The sequence below is a fragment of the Chaetura pelagica genome, unplaced genomic scaffold (assembly GCF_000747805.2).
Source record: "Chaetura pelagica isolate M959 unplaced genomic scaffold, ChaPel_1.0 scaffold198, whole genome shotgun sequence".
Classification (NCBI taxonomy): domain Eukaryota; kingdom Metazoa; phylum Chordata; class Aves; order Apodiformes; family Apodidae; genus Chaetura; species Chaetura pelagica.
The window spans coordinates 395,686-411,208 of record NW_009954317.1 but is presented as its reverse complement, the minus strand read 5'-3'; the positions used below and the strand labels follow the sequence as shown (position 1 = coordinate 411,208).

Sequence of the window (15,523 nt, the reverse complement as noted above, 5' to 3'; positions counted from 1 at the left end):
ATGGCATCAGAAATCACCTATGCTGAGGTGAAGTTCAAGAATGCATCACCAGCTGCAGTGGCTGAAGGTAAGGAATGGATGGGTTATTCAGGGGAAGGGAACCTGGAGGGAGGGAGGCTGAAGAACAGGGAATGGAGACTTTTCCGTCTGTGACTCTTGTTCCTACCTGGTGTTGAAAAATTGGTGAGGAAAACGAGTTGTCTACCACTATATGAGCAGGAGACTGGAGGGGTTTTGAAGTAAAGGAATGTCTACAGGAGGAGAGGTGGGAATCTTTAGGTAGCTGGAGTTGCAGCACGAATAAAGATGACTACTGGGAACATGAACAGTAGGTTTCAAGTGAACACTCAGTAACGAAGGTACCTGGGCTCCCTTAGTCTCCTGGCTGCAATACCAACAGTGGTGAATGGTAGATGATTCAGGATGAGTGCTTAACTCTGCAGTAGCTGCCTCTCTGTGTGTTACCTAGTCTTGGGTAAGAGTAATTTTTGGACAAATACTGAATATCAACAATAGAGACTATGGTTTATTCCAAACAATCTGATCTGTCACAAAGGTGGAGGGCAGCAAATGGCAGTAAATAAGCCCAAGTCCTGGTTGCTACTGCTCTTGCCTCTGAGAAAGTGAGGTTACAGATTCCTGCTTGTGGAGAGAGCAGGAGCAGAGAACTGATGTGCTTCCTTACAGTAGAGCAATCAGTTGCCCTCTGCAGTGTCCTGAGAAGTGGCACTAGCTGCAGAAACTTACAGCCCCATTGCCCTAAGTTGATTAAGAAATTGTCCTTGGAGAAGAGAGTCCAAAAAGTTAAAAAGACCAATCAGCTTGAATAAAACACCTTAAAATACACAGAGGAATTATCTAAGAATGGAGGAAGATCCAATTCTGTGATTGATGTCTAACACTCCTGAAAAACAATTAAGACACCAAACAAACAAATTTTTATTGCTGTTAAAAATCATGATTGTGAAATGGTGCTTTTACTAGACTTTTTCAAATTTAAGACGTTCTTATCTGTATGTATTCTGTAGTTACTGTGCCACAAGTAGGAACACACAGAGATGTTCCACAAGTGGCTCATTACTTCCACCCTTAGATACAGAACCCTCCACAACAGCAGGTTGTGTGCAAATGAAAGAACAAATGAATAAATAATTGTTACTGCTAAGGATAGTATCTTGCCTGTTTGCTGCTTTACCTCAGTTTTACAAACCCAAACTGAACTGGCCTCAGCTCCAGGTTTTTCCTTGCCTTCTCTGAGACATGAGTCATGGAAATAAAGAATGTGCATGCTCAAGACTGACTTGAAAGCTCACTGTTTTCCATGCACCCAAATTAGCTGTTTCTGGTTACAGCTAACATTTCCATCATGGGGTAGATGTGGTGGAAGTTCCCCACTGTATGCCCAGTGACTTGTTCCAAAGACACCTGATCCAGCCATGTTTGTTGGAGCTGCTAATTTGGGTGTGTGCTCAGGGTCTGTCTTTCAGTGCACCTGTTCAACTGATCACACACTTATACTTTGAATTCAGAGAATTGTCCAGTAATACCACTGGACACAGTGGTAATGTCTCTCAAGGTTTCATGGTATGAGAGTTATGATTGAAAATTATTGAAAGATTGAGGGAGTCTTGCTGCTGTGTTGTCTTTTTGAGTGGTTACTTCGGCCATGCAGGCTCCATGTTGGTAATGCCTAATCTCACCTGGATTTTCCCCCTTTGTAGCCTCTTGTAGTTGAGCTCTGGAGAAAATAAAAAAATTGCAGTCATTGGAAGACAGAGAGGAGAAGGCAGCAACTAATCAAGGAGCGTATGTAATCTGGAGGTGGCAGAGACTATGGGGGTGGGTTGCACACCACAGTGCAGTTAGGGTTCCTGCATTTCCAAGCAGGATTTCCCAGGTAGAAACACAAGCATCTGTACCACACAGCACCTGTGCCTAGCAGATGTTGGATTTACATACTGATTAACACACGTAGGCTCATCAGGTCTCTGTGTTGTGATCATGCTGGTGATGTTGCATGTATGCAGACTAACTCTAGGAAGTGTTTTGCAGGGAGGTAAACACAGTAAGTGTGCACAAAATCTACTGCACTTCAGTTGTGTTGGTGAGGTGCATGCAGCGTGGCAGGGCTCTTTGTGCCACCTGGGTACAGACCTGGTTGGGCATGCAGCACATCAAGAAATACTTTGTAGTGATCAGATCAATTGTCTGAAATAGGTGGCTGGATGCCAGGTCATGATCCAAGCCCTTGTGTTTGCTAGAAAAACATGATTTGGCCAGGGAAATCTGGATCTTGTCTGTCTCTGAATGTTTTCTTATAATAAAAGATTATGCTTTTTGCCCTTTTGTAACAACTTTCCTCAAATTTTTGGGAAGTAGTCAGGGGTTTCACAAGCAGCAGGTTTCTGGAAGCCTTGCTCACCAGGCAAGGGTGGCAGGCCCATGTGGCTGCTGGCAGAGCTGGAGCTTTGTGCTGAACAATGAATGAGATATCTCAAAAGCTTATCATGAATACCAGTCTCTATCAAGATTTCTTTGCTCCTGTCCTGTGGTGAGTGTTGCTGCCTCTGCACCTTCCAGTTTGCCCTGGCTTGTGTACTTGCCACAATCTAGAACAGCCTTCTATCAAGTGTTTTGTGCTTCCCAGTGGCTCGTTCTCCTGCCTGCTCCCAAACCTCCTCACCATTGACAGTATCTCATAGACAGATCTCAGGCCCTGGCAAGTGGGATGCTTTACCTAGGCTGCTGAACATAGCCCTGTGTTCTCCCCAGACATCCAACATACCACAGCCTAGTTTTACTGCAGCAAATCTCTGAACCCTGGCTTGGAATGCAAATATGAAAGGGAAGAAGATTTTTTTTTATTTTCCAGAGGTTCTGTGCCATCATCAACTTGCACATTTTTTATTTCCTGCCCTCATTCAGCTTACCCCTACCTTCTTCTACACAGAAAGTCCAAAAAGCTAAGAAAAAGTTTTCTTGGGAGAAGTCAGCAAGGCTTTATTATAGATTTTGAGGCTAAGTGAAGGCCTCACCCCCAAACACCAGCAACTGGCATTACTAACTCACCAGTGGAGCTGGGGCTGTGAACAGTGTTGCTGAACCTGACCTTCTCCAGAAACCACAGAGGTGCCCCTCTCCCAGATGGTGTAACTTCACCATCAGAAATGAAACTGCATTTTTTTTTAGCAGCTCTCCTTTGTGTATGTGGGCTGACTGAAGCACAGTTGACTGCATTGTTGTGTTTGGTGTGTTCCCTCACTTCTAGCACCTCCTGAGACGAAGAAGCATGAGCACCATCCCCAGAAATACCCACTCTGTCTCCCGTGGCTGATTTCACTGATGCTTCTCTTGGTGTGCATTGCCCTCATTATTGCTCTCCTTGGTGAGTATGTGCAGGCTGATTACAGGAGGGAGGTCTGGGAGAAGTGCTGGGAGAGAAGCAAAGAAATTGGAGCACAGAGATGAACATCTTCCAACCAGGAGGGAGATTTTACTCAGGAACTGTTTTGTCATGAGGAAGGATGCAGACACCAACACTGGGGTTTGGAAAACCTGAAACTGAAACTTCGAAAGTATGTTTAGGAGCAAAATCTTTCCTGATCACTTAAATATTGGGGATTTAATGGTACAGCTGCAACATGACACAAGCTCCTCTGTTGCAGGCCAGCCAAACCAGTTGTTTTGGCCAACTGGTATATAGATGCTAGGAATACCACAGCATTATACCAGATGGTTATTCTTTCATAGAATAATGGAAAAAGTTAAGTGGGAAGGGACTTTTGGAGGTCTCTAGTCTAATGCCCTACTTGAAGCATGGCCATCTTCAGAATTTCAGCATTGCTTGGGCTTTCTGTTAGGTTTCAGGCTTTTCTGCCCTGACTTTGTACATGTCTGCATACATCCCCCAAATCTTCCACTGTTTGCCCTGAGAGCTTCTTACCATTCCCAGATTGCACATCCACAACTTTCACAGCCTCTTTGGAACTGTGGAACATTTGTCTACCTGCAAACCACACAAGATGAACTTACATTTGGTAGAGAGGTAAAAAAATGTGGATATGGCAGCACAAGTATTTATTCAAGCAGCTGGACCTGCACTTGAGCTCTCTAAAGTGCTTTGACCCACTCCATGTCCTAATGGAAGAACCATCTTTTCAGAGTTAGGCCTGGCATGTCCAGAATTAGCTGCACAGTGTAAACTCTGACACCTTTTTAGCGTTAAGTGTTGTCTACTAAAATAACTCATAAGCTGTTGCAGTAAAGTGGTATTTTAAGCACATGGTCTCTGTGTTTGTGCCCGTGCGTGCACATCTGGGCAGAGATTGTGTTCTAGGAACATACCTGGTGTAGCCAGCTGGTCCCAGGTGAGGAACAGACCCACTGGGAAAGTAAAACCAGCCAGCTGGGGTCTATTCCTCCTCTAATCTGTGATCTGACTCGAGTTTTTCTAGCCCAGGTTGAACTTGGACCGCAACAGCTGCCTACTAGAATAACTCATAAAAAGTGATTCTTGCATTTGCAATTTTTGGAGATTGTGATCACTGTGTAATTCTCGTTTCTGCTAAGGATCGTTCATGGCATGTTTGCACAAATTGTCAATACAGGTGATGGATGCTGGAAGAAGGTATATTGTCAGGCTAAACTGCTGCCCTTAGAACCATAGAGCCGTTCAGGTTGGAAAAGACCCTTGGGATCACTGAGTCCAGCCATCATCTCTACTCTACAAAGTTCTCCCCTAAACCATCTCCAGCAATACCACATCCAAACCCTGTTGCAGCTTGAAGCCCTTTCCTCTTGTGCTGTCACTAATTACCTGTGAGAAGAGACCAGCACCAACCTCTCTACAATGACCTTTCAGGTAGTTGCAGAGACTGATGAGGTCTCCCCTCAGCCTCCTCTTCCTCAAACTAAACATTCCCAAGTCCTTCAAGTGTTCTTCATAACATTTACTCTCTAGGCCCTTCACCAGCTTCATTGCCCTCCTCTGTCCTCGCTCCAGCACCTTGTTATCTCTTGAATTGAGGTGCCCAAAACTGGACACAACACTCCAGGTGAGGCCTCACCAGTGCTGAGTACAGGGGGACAATCACCTCTCCTTCTGCTGGTCACACTATTTCTAACACAAGCCAAGATGCCACTGGCTTTCTTGGCCACCTGGGCACACTGCTGGCTCATGTTCAGCTGCTGTCAACCAGCACCCCCAGGTCCTTTTCTGCCAGACACTTTCCAGCCACTCCTCCCCAAGCCTAGAGCCTTGCCTGGGGTTGTTGTGGCCCAAGTGCAGGACCCAGCACCTGGCCTTGTTGAAGCCCAGACCATTAACATTAGCCCAACTATCCAATCTGTCCAAGTCTCTCTGCAGAGCCTCCCTGTCCTCAGGCAGATCACCACTCCTGCCTAATTTGTTGTCATCTGCAAAGTCACTGATAATTCACTCTATGTCCTTATCAAGATCATCAATAAAGATGTTAAACAGAAACAGTCCCAACACTGAGCCCTGAGAACACCACTTGTGACTGGCCCCAGCTGGATTTGACTCCATTGACCACCAGACTTTGGGCCCAGCTGTCCAGCCAGTGTTTGATCCAACAGATCTTATACTCATCCAGGCCATGAGCAGTCAGGTTTTTATGAGAGTTCTATGGGGAACAGTGTCAAATGCATTTTGGAGGTCCAGACAGACAATATCCACAGCCTTTTCCTCATCCAGTAGTTGGGTCATCATGTCATAGAAGGAGATCAGGTTCATCAGGCAGGACCTGCCTTTCATAAACCCATGCTGACTGGGCCTGATCCCTTGGTTATCCTCTATATGTATTCTAATGACACTCAAGGTGATCTGCTCCATGACCTTCCCTGGTACCAAGGTCAGACTGACAGGTCTATAGCTCCTCCGACCCTCCTTTCTGCTTTTCTCATAGATGGGTGTTACATTTGCCACCCTCCAGTCCATTGGGACCTCCCCAGTTAGCCAGGACTTCAGGTAAATAATGGAAAGTGGCCTGGTGATCATGTCTGCCAACTCTTTCAGCACCCTTGGATGTAACCCATCTGATCCCATAGACTTGTGTGTGTCTAAGTAGGTCTCTGACCCCTTCCTCTTTTACTGTGATGACCTCACTCTTCATCCCCTCCCTGTCTCCCAGCTCATGTGGCTGGGTATCCATGAACAGCTGGTTCCACTGCTGAAGACTGAGGCAAAGTAGGTGTTGAGCACCTCAACCTTTTCCTCATCCTTTGTTACTAAGATTCCCTCTGCATCCAATAAAGGATAGAGATTTCCCCTAATCCTCCTTTTGCTGTTAGTGAACTTCCAGAAACATTTTTTATTATCCCTAACAGCTGTAGCCAGTTGGAGCTCTAGCTCCAACTTTGGCTCTCCTAATTTTCACCCTGCATGGTTTCACAAACTTTTGCTATCATTACTTCCCAAGTCCCAGAAGAAGTATTGCTTTTCCCCAACTGAATAACTTCCCACACTACTTTCTTAAATGGTTGGGGAGGTTTAGGTTAGGCTGTTTAGAGTCTAATACTGTCTAGCTGGGTTCTTCTAGATATTCCAAACATGGAAAGTTCAATCTTTTATGGCAAATTTCCTCAGCCAAGCTAACTGATGTCACATAGGATTTTGATTTAGTGGCATGATGGGTAATGCATTTAAATAAAAGCACAAATACAAATTGCACTTTGCAGAGGGTAGCAATTGCAATGCACAGGTGAAGCTCAATACAAATGTGATTCTCAGTACTGGTCTCTGCAAAATGCTCAACATCAAGCCACTGTGTGTCCCTGGTGACCCAGAAGGAACATGTGGGTTAGAGCCAGCTCAGGCTCTTTGCTTTTTTTTTGCTTTTTAGTAACTGATTGTGAAGAGATTTGGCCAGGCAGCTTGGCTGTAGGTACCTAGATGGTAAATGCCCACCCAGTCTGGCACGTCCTCAGTGTGATGTCTTCCCAGTGGTCCTTCTGCTCTCTGACATGGAAGGTGGTCTCTTTCTGCCTGGGAAGTCAGCCCTACCACTTATTTGGGACAGTTTTCTCACAGCCTTGCACCAGGAATACACTAACTCCACACCTCCAGCTCCAGAGCACCTGTGGGGGCCTGATGTCAGTTGCTGGGTACAGGAACAGAACTCTTGACAAAGCTGGTGGCTTGGCTATGGCCACCAAACACTGCCTGGGTATTTCACAGGCTGCTCTGGCTTGGTTGGTGAGATCATCCTGGCCTTGTGAGATGGGAAGAGACAGCCTGAGAAGAGGCCATGCTGAGATGGTGTGTGGTGGGGAAATGGGGGAAAAGAGCAAAGCCCAAAGCTGGTTGTGTGAGGAGCCAGGAGGAAGGGGTAATCCTGATGCCTCTCCTCTCCTTTCCAGTTGCTCCCTTCTCCTGTGGCAGGGACCAACCCACAGCCCTGCAGCAGACATTCAAGGAGTGGCAGTGCAGCTCAGCAGGGCTGCAAGGCAAAGGTGAGTAGTTCTGGGAAGGGGGCAGGAGGTCTTGGGATAGGGGTGGGGACACTGAGTGCTGGGGGGCTGCTCTGGCAGCAAGTAGCAGTGGGAGCAGGCTCTGCAGGGGCAGACTCTGGAGGAGAGAGGTGGGGAGAAAAGGGTTTCCTGCTAGCAGCTCAAGGGGGAGGAGAGGGCCATGTTGGGGATCTCCTTGGAGGGCAGGGTGGCTGTGAACATTGGCAGAACAAAAGGGAGAGCACACAGTGGCACAGAGAAGGTAAACAGTGGAGCAACGATAGAGTGCAGTTCTAGTCAAGGAAAGAATATTCTCTGTTCCCTGGGGCTAAATGCCTAAAGGAGTCTGACTGTACCAGGAGAAGTCAATCCAGATCATCAAAATAACTTTGTCTGTGTCAAGTGAAGACCTGGGATCATGTTACAAGGACTTGTGTACACAGAGCTTCTCAGTCACACGTTAAGGCAATTGGAAGAAAGATCAGTACCCTCCTTGCTGTTTTCGAGCCTTTTCTGTCAGGAGAACTGATCTCAGGAGAACATGAGCATTGTCCCTCAGGACCAGGAATCATTGCAGCCACCATCTCTCGTTCTTAGCATTCATTTCTGTGGTTCCTCCCTGCACAGAGAGAGGCTGGATGTGCTGCCCGAATGGCTGGAAACTTTTCCAAAATAGCTGCTATTATCTGTCGGATGATAAAATGTCCTGGGCTGAGAGTGAGCAGAACTGCACTGGGATGGGCTCCCATCTGGTGGTGATCAACAGCAAAGCAGAGCAGGTAGGTTCAGGGCTGAGGGAGGGGCACAGCAGCCAGAGACACAGTGCCAGGCCATGGAGGGGACTCAGAGCCCCTCTTTGCTCCTGCAGGGGAGAGGGGTTGTCCTTTCTGCATCCCTTCAGCACCATCTCCCCTCTGGCACCAACCCCACCCCACAGGGACTCCTGCCACCTCCCCCTGCTCAGTTCTGCACCTCATGGATGTTTCACTCCAATTTCCAGGGGTTCCTCTTTAAGGAACTACACCGTTCCTCAAGAGGAGAGAATTACTACATCGGTCTGAGTGCACAGAAGGTGGGCCAGTGGCACTGGGTGGACCAGACTCCACTGAATGAGTCAGCAGCGTGAGTATCTCCAGAGGGAGAACATTTGGTGTGGCTCCTGGTAGATCAAGAGAGTCTGTGAGGCTCTGTTGGTGCATGAGAGGGAGGTGAGACACCTCCTTGCGAGAGGCCAATGATGGAATAGGAGAGGACTGTGTAGGACACCAGTTTCATACACAGCCCTATCCCTACTGGTTATCAGTTATTAATTCACTATCTGTGATGATCTGTGCCCACCATCAATGTGGTGGGTACAAAAGCAGCTGCCTCTCACCAGCAGGAAGAACCCCTCAGGGATGACCAGCCTTGCCTGGCCAGTTTAGTGCCCCCATCAGGGCTATATGCAGGGACATGCACGGGCAGGGCAAGTCCTGTGATGCTGTGACAGAGACAGGACACAGGGAGAGTATCACAGTCATCCAGGTGGGTTTTGAATGTCTCCAGTGAGGGAGACTCCACAACCTCCCTGGGCAGTCTGTTCCAGTGCTCTGTCACTCTTACAGTAAAAAAATTTTTTCGGATATTCACCTTGAACCTCCTATGCTCCAATTTACACCCATTACCCCTTGTCCTATCACTGGTCATCACTGAGAAAAGCCTAACTCCATCTCCCTGACACTCACCCCTTACATATTTGTAAACATTGATGAGGTCACCCCTCAGTCTCCTTTTCTCCAAGCTAAAGAGACCCAGCTCCCTCAGCCTTTCCTCATAAGGGAGATGTTCCACTCCCTTCATCATCTTCGTAGCTCTGCGCTGGACTCTTTCGAGCAGTTCCCTGTCCTTTTTGAACTGAGGGGCCCAGAACTGGACACAATACTCCAGATGTGGCCTCACCAATGCAGAATAGAGGGGGAGGAGAACCTCTCTTGACCTACTAACCACACCCTTTCTAATGCACCCCAGGATGCCATTGGCCTTCTTGGCCACAAGGGCACATTGCTGGCTCATGGTCATCCTCCTGTCCACCAGGATCCCCAGGTCCCTTTCTCCTACACTACTCTCCAGCAGGTCAGCCCCCAACCTGTACTGGTACCTGGGGTTGTTCTTCCCCAGATGCAAAACTCTGCACCAGGTACCGGGTTACCAGGGCTGTCCTTGCTGCATCCTCTTCTGGAGGGCACATTTGCCCAGGAGGCAGACACATGCCTGCTCTGGGTGTGAAGTGCATGGGGTGAGCAGTGGTGAACAGTTCTTCCCAACAGGAGTGCCCAGGGCCCTGTTGTGTTGGCTGTAGGAAAAAGGCAGGCTTCCCCCTAAGGCTGTTGCCAGTGGGATAGCAGAGCGGGAGGAAGGGTGTCATGGAGGAAATTGTCCCTCTCCTCTCCAAACCTTGCATCCTGCTGCAGCCTTTTCCAGCTGAGGAGTAACATGTCTGTCAACGTGTCTGCCCCAGGTTCTGGCGGGCACGTGAACCAAGTAATGTGGATGATGAGAAGTGTGTTGTAATCCACACAAGCACAGGTCAGCCCAACAACTGGAACGATGTCAGATGCGGAAACCAGCATCGAGTCTGTGAAGCTGCAGCAGTAACTGTGTGATGGAGACACCCCCCACTCTGAGTAAAACTCAGAGATGACCAGGGAGCTGGGAAAAGCACAGGGCTGTGTTGGGAGGGATGGGAGTGGCACATCTTCACTGTGCTGGTTGGGACAATGTGAGTGGAAGTGGTATTATTACCCTGTGCCCAGCATCCCCAGTGCACATACCAGCTCTGCCAATGCATGAAGCCTCAGGGTCATCAAAACAGATCCTGGGCTCTTGTGTCCTTCTTTCTCTGAGTGGGTCCATCAGCTACTGGCTGAAAAGAAGCTGAGTTCTCCGGAAAGAAGGCAGAGGAAGGGAATACAGATGCTCAGACCTTCAATCTCCTTTGTCTTCTTGGGCAGAGGTGTCTGCTTTTTTGTTGAGGCACACAGAGAATGTCCTCTCCTTGTACTGGTTTTGCTGGGCAAATACTGAATTCTTATGCAAGGGAAAATAAAATATTAAGCCAATGAAAAAGTCTCTGTGCTGTGTGTGTCTCTTTCCCTCTCTAAGTGGCAGTTGTTTTGTATAGACAGGATCAAAATATGTTGCTGTGCCAGGACAGAACCTTACACAACTCCATACATTCTCCATCCTGCCTCAGGTGGCTAGTTGCTTCTAAAACCAGAAACTTGGAGTGTTTTACCGTGTTTCCAACTCTGAAATACAAGCTGCAACTCATTTATTGTGCGGTATCATTTTGCAGAAAAGCTGATAAGGTTTTCTCTTCCAGCTTCTGTCTTTCAGCTTCTCAGATCCTGAGCACCTCCAAGGGAAGTTGCATTCTATGTCTTCTCCTGCAAACTTGAGTCCTGCAAGACACCCTGTAACTGCAATGTTTTCCTTAGTTCATATTTCATTGATCTTGTCTGTGTCCATATCATGCTTGTCTATACTGAAAGGATCTGTGAAAGCAGATTCATGGTTCCTCAGTGCCTCTTCTAGGAGTGCACATTTTATAACCAAGTACTACTGTCTTTAGTGGTTCAGGGGCAGGAGTCTGTCAATTCTGCTCTGCCAGATGCCCCCCTGTTTTCCCAGCACACTGATCTGACACATATATTTGTGAAGTGAAATAGCCAAGGCTGACTCATGAAGCAGCTGAGAATCTTTGGTTACAGAACTATAGAAAGAGGTACAGGAAGGCTGAGGTCATTAATACATGCTTTCCCCAAGCATGCTGCAGGTGTTTATGGATCAGGAAAGAGAAATAATTCCTTCCATTTTGGAAATAAATTATATTTGCAATAGTTCCAGAGCCTTGCACTGATGAAGTAATCTCTGTGTTACTGGTCCCAGCCACCTGGCACCAGTATGAGTTTCTGTGCAGACCAGTGCAGAGTTTGCCTACTGTCACCACTTTGAGACCCTTTACCCCAGAGTGGGACAGAGCTGTTAGTCACCTAAACATTGTGAGGTCAGCTGTTGATTTGCTGGGAATTGTAGCCTGGTTTGTGATGCTGAACAGAAAGTAATTTGCTTGTGTCTCTGCTTTAGACCTTGTGCACACAGGCTAATTAATTCACATGAGGGTGCCTGCACACTTGGTCAAATAACGTGAATAGCAACTGCTGATAAAAGAGGGATGTGGATCTAAACAACTGTATGAATTGAATACCTGAAACTATCTGACAGGGCATTTGCTCCAAACCCACTATTGTTAAAGAAAAGCATGACCACCCTCTGGAGGATAACAAGGAAATTAACAAAAGGCTTTTGAGACAGAGGAGAGTCAGTCTGGAAACAAAGTTTAGGAGAAGCAAGAACATTTTCATCAGAGAGGAGATAAATGGGAGGGCAGTGGCAGCTGAAACCTGGTTTGACCTTTGCCCTGCGACTTTGCAACTTCTGTCTGTAACATCCCTGCTGGATGCTGTGGGCAGCTTGCATGGCTGGCAGTAAGTGATGCAACACGTAGAGACCCACAGCTTCAGCATGTGTATGTGACACTGTGCCCTCTCACTGACCTGTGGCAGGTCAGCAAACTGTAGGAAGTGGAGCAGATATACAGGAACCTACATCTCCAGCAGGAAGTGCGTGAGAATAGGGGAACCCCGGTTCCCAGAAAAGGGGGTGTGCTCTTGCAGCCTGCCCTTCCTGTGGCAGGGGTGGAAGATGGGAGGTGGTACAAGTAACCACGTTATAAATAGATATAAAGATGTGTGTATGTGAGAGTTAGAAATTTTGGAGATTAGTTACATAAAGATGTTTAGAAATGTGTAGGTGTTTATTAATATATTTGTCTGGTGTTGTGTTACAGTGTTGGATTGCTGATGCTGACCCTGAATGGTTTGTCAGTAAAGAATATTCTTTACATGTAAAGAATAAATCTGCAAACTGCTTAGATCTAAACCACATGAACTGAGCACATTTTCTTCCCAACAGTTTTGCAACCTCTGTGTTCTCCATATTCATCAGCTGAGTCAGCCCCCTGCCTGTATGTGCAAGAGCAAGTACATTTTTGAGCAACAGCAAATACAATGCATTCACATTTTTCTGCATCTGTGGTGCAATTCAGTGCTGTTCTCCAGCATAATGGCTGGGAACTTTTAAAAATGTCCATTGAAATCTCTCACTGTGCTGTGAATCCAGAAGCTAGTGCCTTCTGGTAGCTCATGCCTTCTACAATACCAGCAAGCACATCCAACATGAGCTGTTGGATGGTTCAACCCTACCTGCAGCCTGTCGTGCATGAAAAAAACATGCTCAGAGGATATTTTCTACACTCAATTTAGTCTTGTCTTCATTTGTAACCTGCTCTGTGTCCTGCACTTGGTAAGTTTTCAACTAATGTGCTTGTCCTGTTCTGTTAGATACCCCATTCCTTCCTCAGTGCATCTGTGCATGTCTTTTCACAGGGGGAAAATAGCTGATGAAATATAGAAGAGCAAAGGCCACCCACCCACTCCAAACCATTCAGAGTACAATGAGACCCAGTATATTATGTATCCTTAGGGGTATCCTTAGGGATATCCTTAAGGACATTTTATCCTAAAGGATTTTTAATTAAGTCACATGGAGCAGTGCTAGAAGAACCACCCATGGCTCTGCCTTTTGTAGTCACAGGCAAGTAAAACTTCATGATCTGTGATGCACAGGGAGCTGTCCCTTCTGACCTCCAGCTCCATAACTACAGATCCCATGCAATCCCTTCCCTCAAAGCTCCATCCTCTTTTCCTGAGCAATTAGTTAAAAACAGCATTGGCAAGTTCTTTGTTGTGCTCTGGGTTGCTGTGATGGGTCCACTTGACCCCTTAAGCCAAACTAACAGTAATTTAGTACCAGTTCCAAAGGAGATAAAAGGCCTGAGACGTAGCTGGGCCATGAGCTCCTCTAGCTGCACTCTGTTCTCTGATGCCCACAAAGAAGCAGTGCCACAGGGAACATCGATGCATATGAGATTGAAACACCAATCATATGATTTACATATGAATAGTGGGTGCCTTTGCCAAGACTAATTTATCACAGAATCACAGGATGTCCCTGGCTGCAAGAGACATCCAAGATCATCCAGCCCAGCCTTAGACCTAACATGGCAAGCTCATCACTAAACTATGTCCCTAAGCACCAGGTCCACTTGCCTTTTCAATGCCTCCAGAGATGGTGACTCCACCACCACCCTGGGCTAACTATTCCAATGCCTGACAACCCTTTCAGTGAAGAAATGCTTCTTAATATCCAACCTAAACCTCCCCTGCTGCAGCTTGCATCCATTCCCTCCGGTCCTATCACACATCCCCAGGGAGAAGAGGCTGTCCCCCTCGTCACTCCAACCTCCTCTCAGGTAGCTGCAAAGAGCAGTGAGTCTCCCCTCAGCCTTCTGCAGACTGAACAACCCCAGCTCCCTCAGCTGCTCCTCACAGGGCTTGTGCTCTAGGCCCTTCACAAACCTCATTGCCCTTTTTTAGACATGCTCCAGCACTTCTAGGTCCTTCTGATAGTGAGGAGCCCAGAACTGAACACAGCATTCAAGGAGTGGCCTCACAGGAGCACAATCACTTCCCTACTCCTGCTGACCACACTATTCTTCAAACAAGCCAGGATGCCATTGCCCTTCTTGGCCACCTGCACACACTGCTGGCTCATATCTAGTTGGCTGTCAATCATCACCCCCAGGTCCTTTTCCAGCCTTCAGCTTTCCAGCAACACATGACCACGTGTGCAGCTAACCATGGGGTTGTTATGACCCAAGTGCAGGACCCAGCACTTGGCCTTGTTGAACCCCACACAAGTAACCTTGGCCCACTGATCTAACCTGTCTAGGTCCTGCTGTAGAGCTTCCCTACCCTCCAGCAGATCAGCACACCCACCTAGACACCCACCCAGCTTGGTGTCATCTGCAAACTTACTGGGGGTGCACTCAATCCCCTCATCCAGATCATTGATAAAGATATGAAAGAGAACAGGCCCCAGTACTGAGCCTTGGGGAACACCACTTGTCACAGATACCAGCCAGATGTAGCTCCATTAACTACCACTCTTTGGGCTCCACCATCCAGCCAGTTTTTTATCCAGGGCACAGGGCATTTATCTGAGCCCAGTGCCACAAGTTTCTGAAGGAGACTGCTATGGAGACAGTGCCAAAGGCTTTATTGAAGTCCAGATAGACAGTGTTCACAACTCTTCCCTCATCCACCCGGTGGGTCATGTTGCTGTAGAAGATCAGGTTAGGCAGGACCTGCCTTTCATAAACCCATGCTGACTGGGCCTGATCATCTGGCTGTCTTGTGTGTGCTGAGTGATGATCAAGGAAAAAGGGAAATTGTGGCTACAAGGAGTTTCTTGGATACCTTTCCCATGGTGTATCATTTGACTATGAGCCAATCACTTTATTCCATAAATATGACAGCCTAAATGAACCTTCTTTGAGCAATCCCTGCCAGGCAGCCTGGCTACATGGTGGTAATCTCCCCTGAAGCTGGAACACCTCCCTAGGTTGCTACTCAAGGCACAGAGACTTTATACCAATGGCAGATCTTTGGTAAGTGGCTGATACCATGATGAACTAATACTAATGAAACATTATTAATCAACCACAGAGTCACAGAACCATAGAATGTCAGGGGTTGAAAGGGACCTTCAAAGATCATCGAGTCCAACCCCCCTGCCAGAGCAGGACCAAAACTAGGGCAGATCACTCAGAAGGGCATCCAGACAGGTCTTGAAAGTCTTCAGAGAAGGAGACTCCACAACCTCTCTGGGCAGCCTGTTCCAGTGCTCTGTAACCCTCACAGTAAAGAAGTTCTTCCTCATGTTGACATGGAACTTCCTCTGTTTGAGTTTGAGTCCATTGCCCCTCGTCTTGTCACAGGGTATAAGTGAAAAGAGCTTGTCCCTGCCTTCTTGATGCCCAGCCCTCATGTATTTATAGACATTAATTAGACCCCCCTCAGTCTTCTCTCTAGACTGAAAAGCCCCAGGTGTCTCA

General features: G+C 47.3%; 1 protein-coding gene across 1 annotated transcript; it reads left to right on the top strand.

The window, feature by feature from the left end:
- CLEC4A (C-type lectin domain family 4, member A) lies at positions 1–10,109 on the top strand. The gene is made up of 7 exons (XM_010004150.1): positions 1–67; positions 3,269–3,385; positions 6,084–6,086; positions 7,378–7,470; positions 8,095–8,246; positions 8,468–8,589; positions 9,965–10,109. Exons 1-7 carry the CDS (start codon positions 1–3, stop codon positions 10,107–10,109), a joined length of 699 nt encoding a protein of 232 aa, XP_010002452.1.
- The last annotated feature ends 5,414 nt before the right edge of the window (positions 10,110–15,523 follow it).

What these genes read in the sequence shown, in the direction of transcription:
- CLEC4A (XM_010004150.1), top strand. Translation starts at nt 1, where the DNA reads ATGGCATCAGAAATCACCTATGCTGAGGTGAAGTTCAAGAATGCATCA. An exon ending in TCAACAGCAAAGCAGAGCAG is followed by an intron (nt 8,247 to 8,467) that starts GTAGGTTCAGGG and finishes TCCAATTTCCAG; the next exon opens with GGGTTCCTCTTTAAGGAACT. An exon ending in CCACTGAATGAGTCAGCAGC is followed by an intron (nt 8,590 to 9,964) that starts GTGAGTATCTCC and finishes TGTCTGCCCCAG; the next exon opens with GTTCTGGCGGGCACGTGAAC.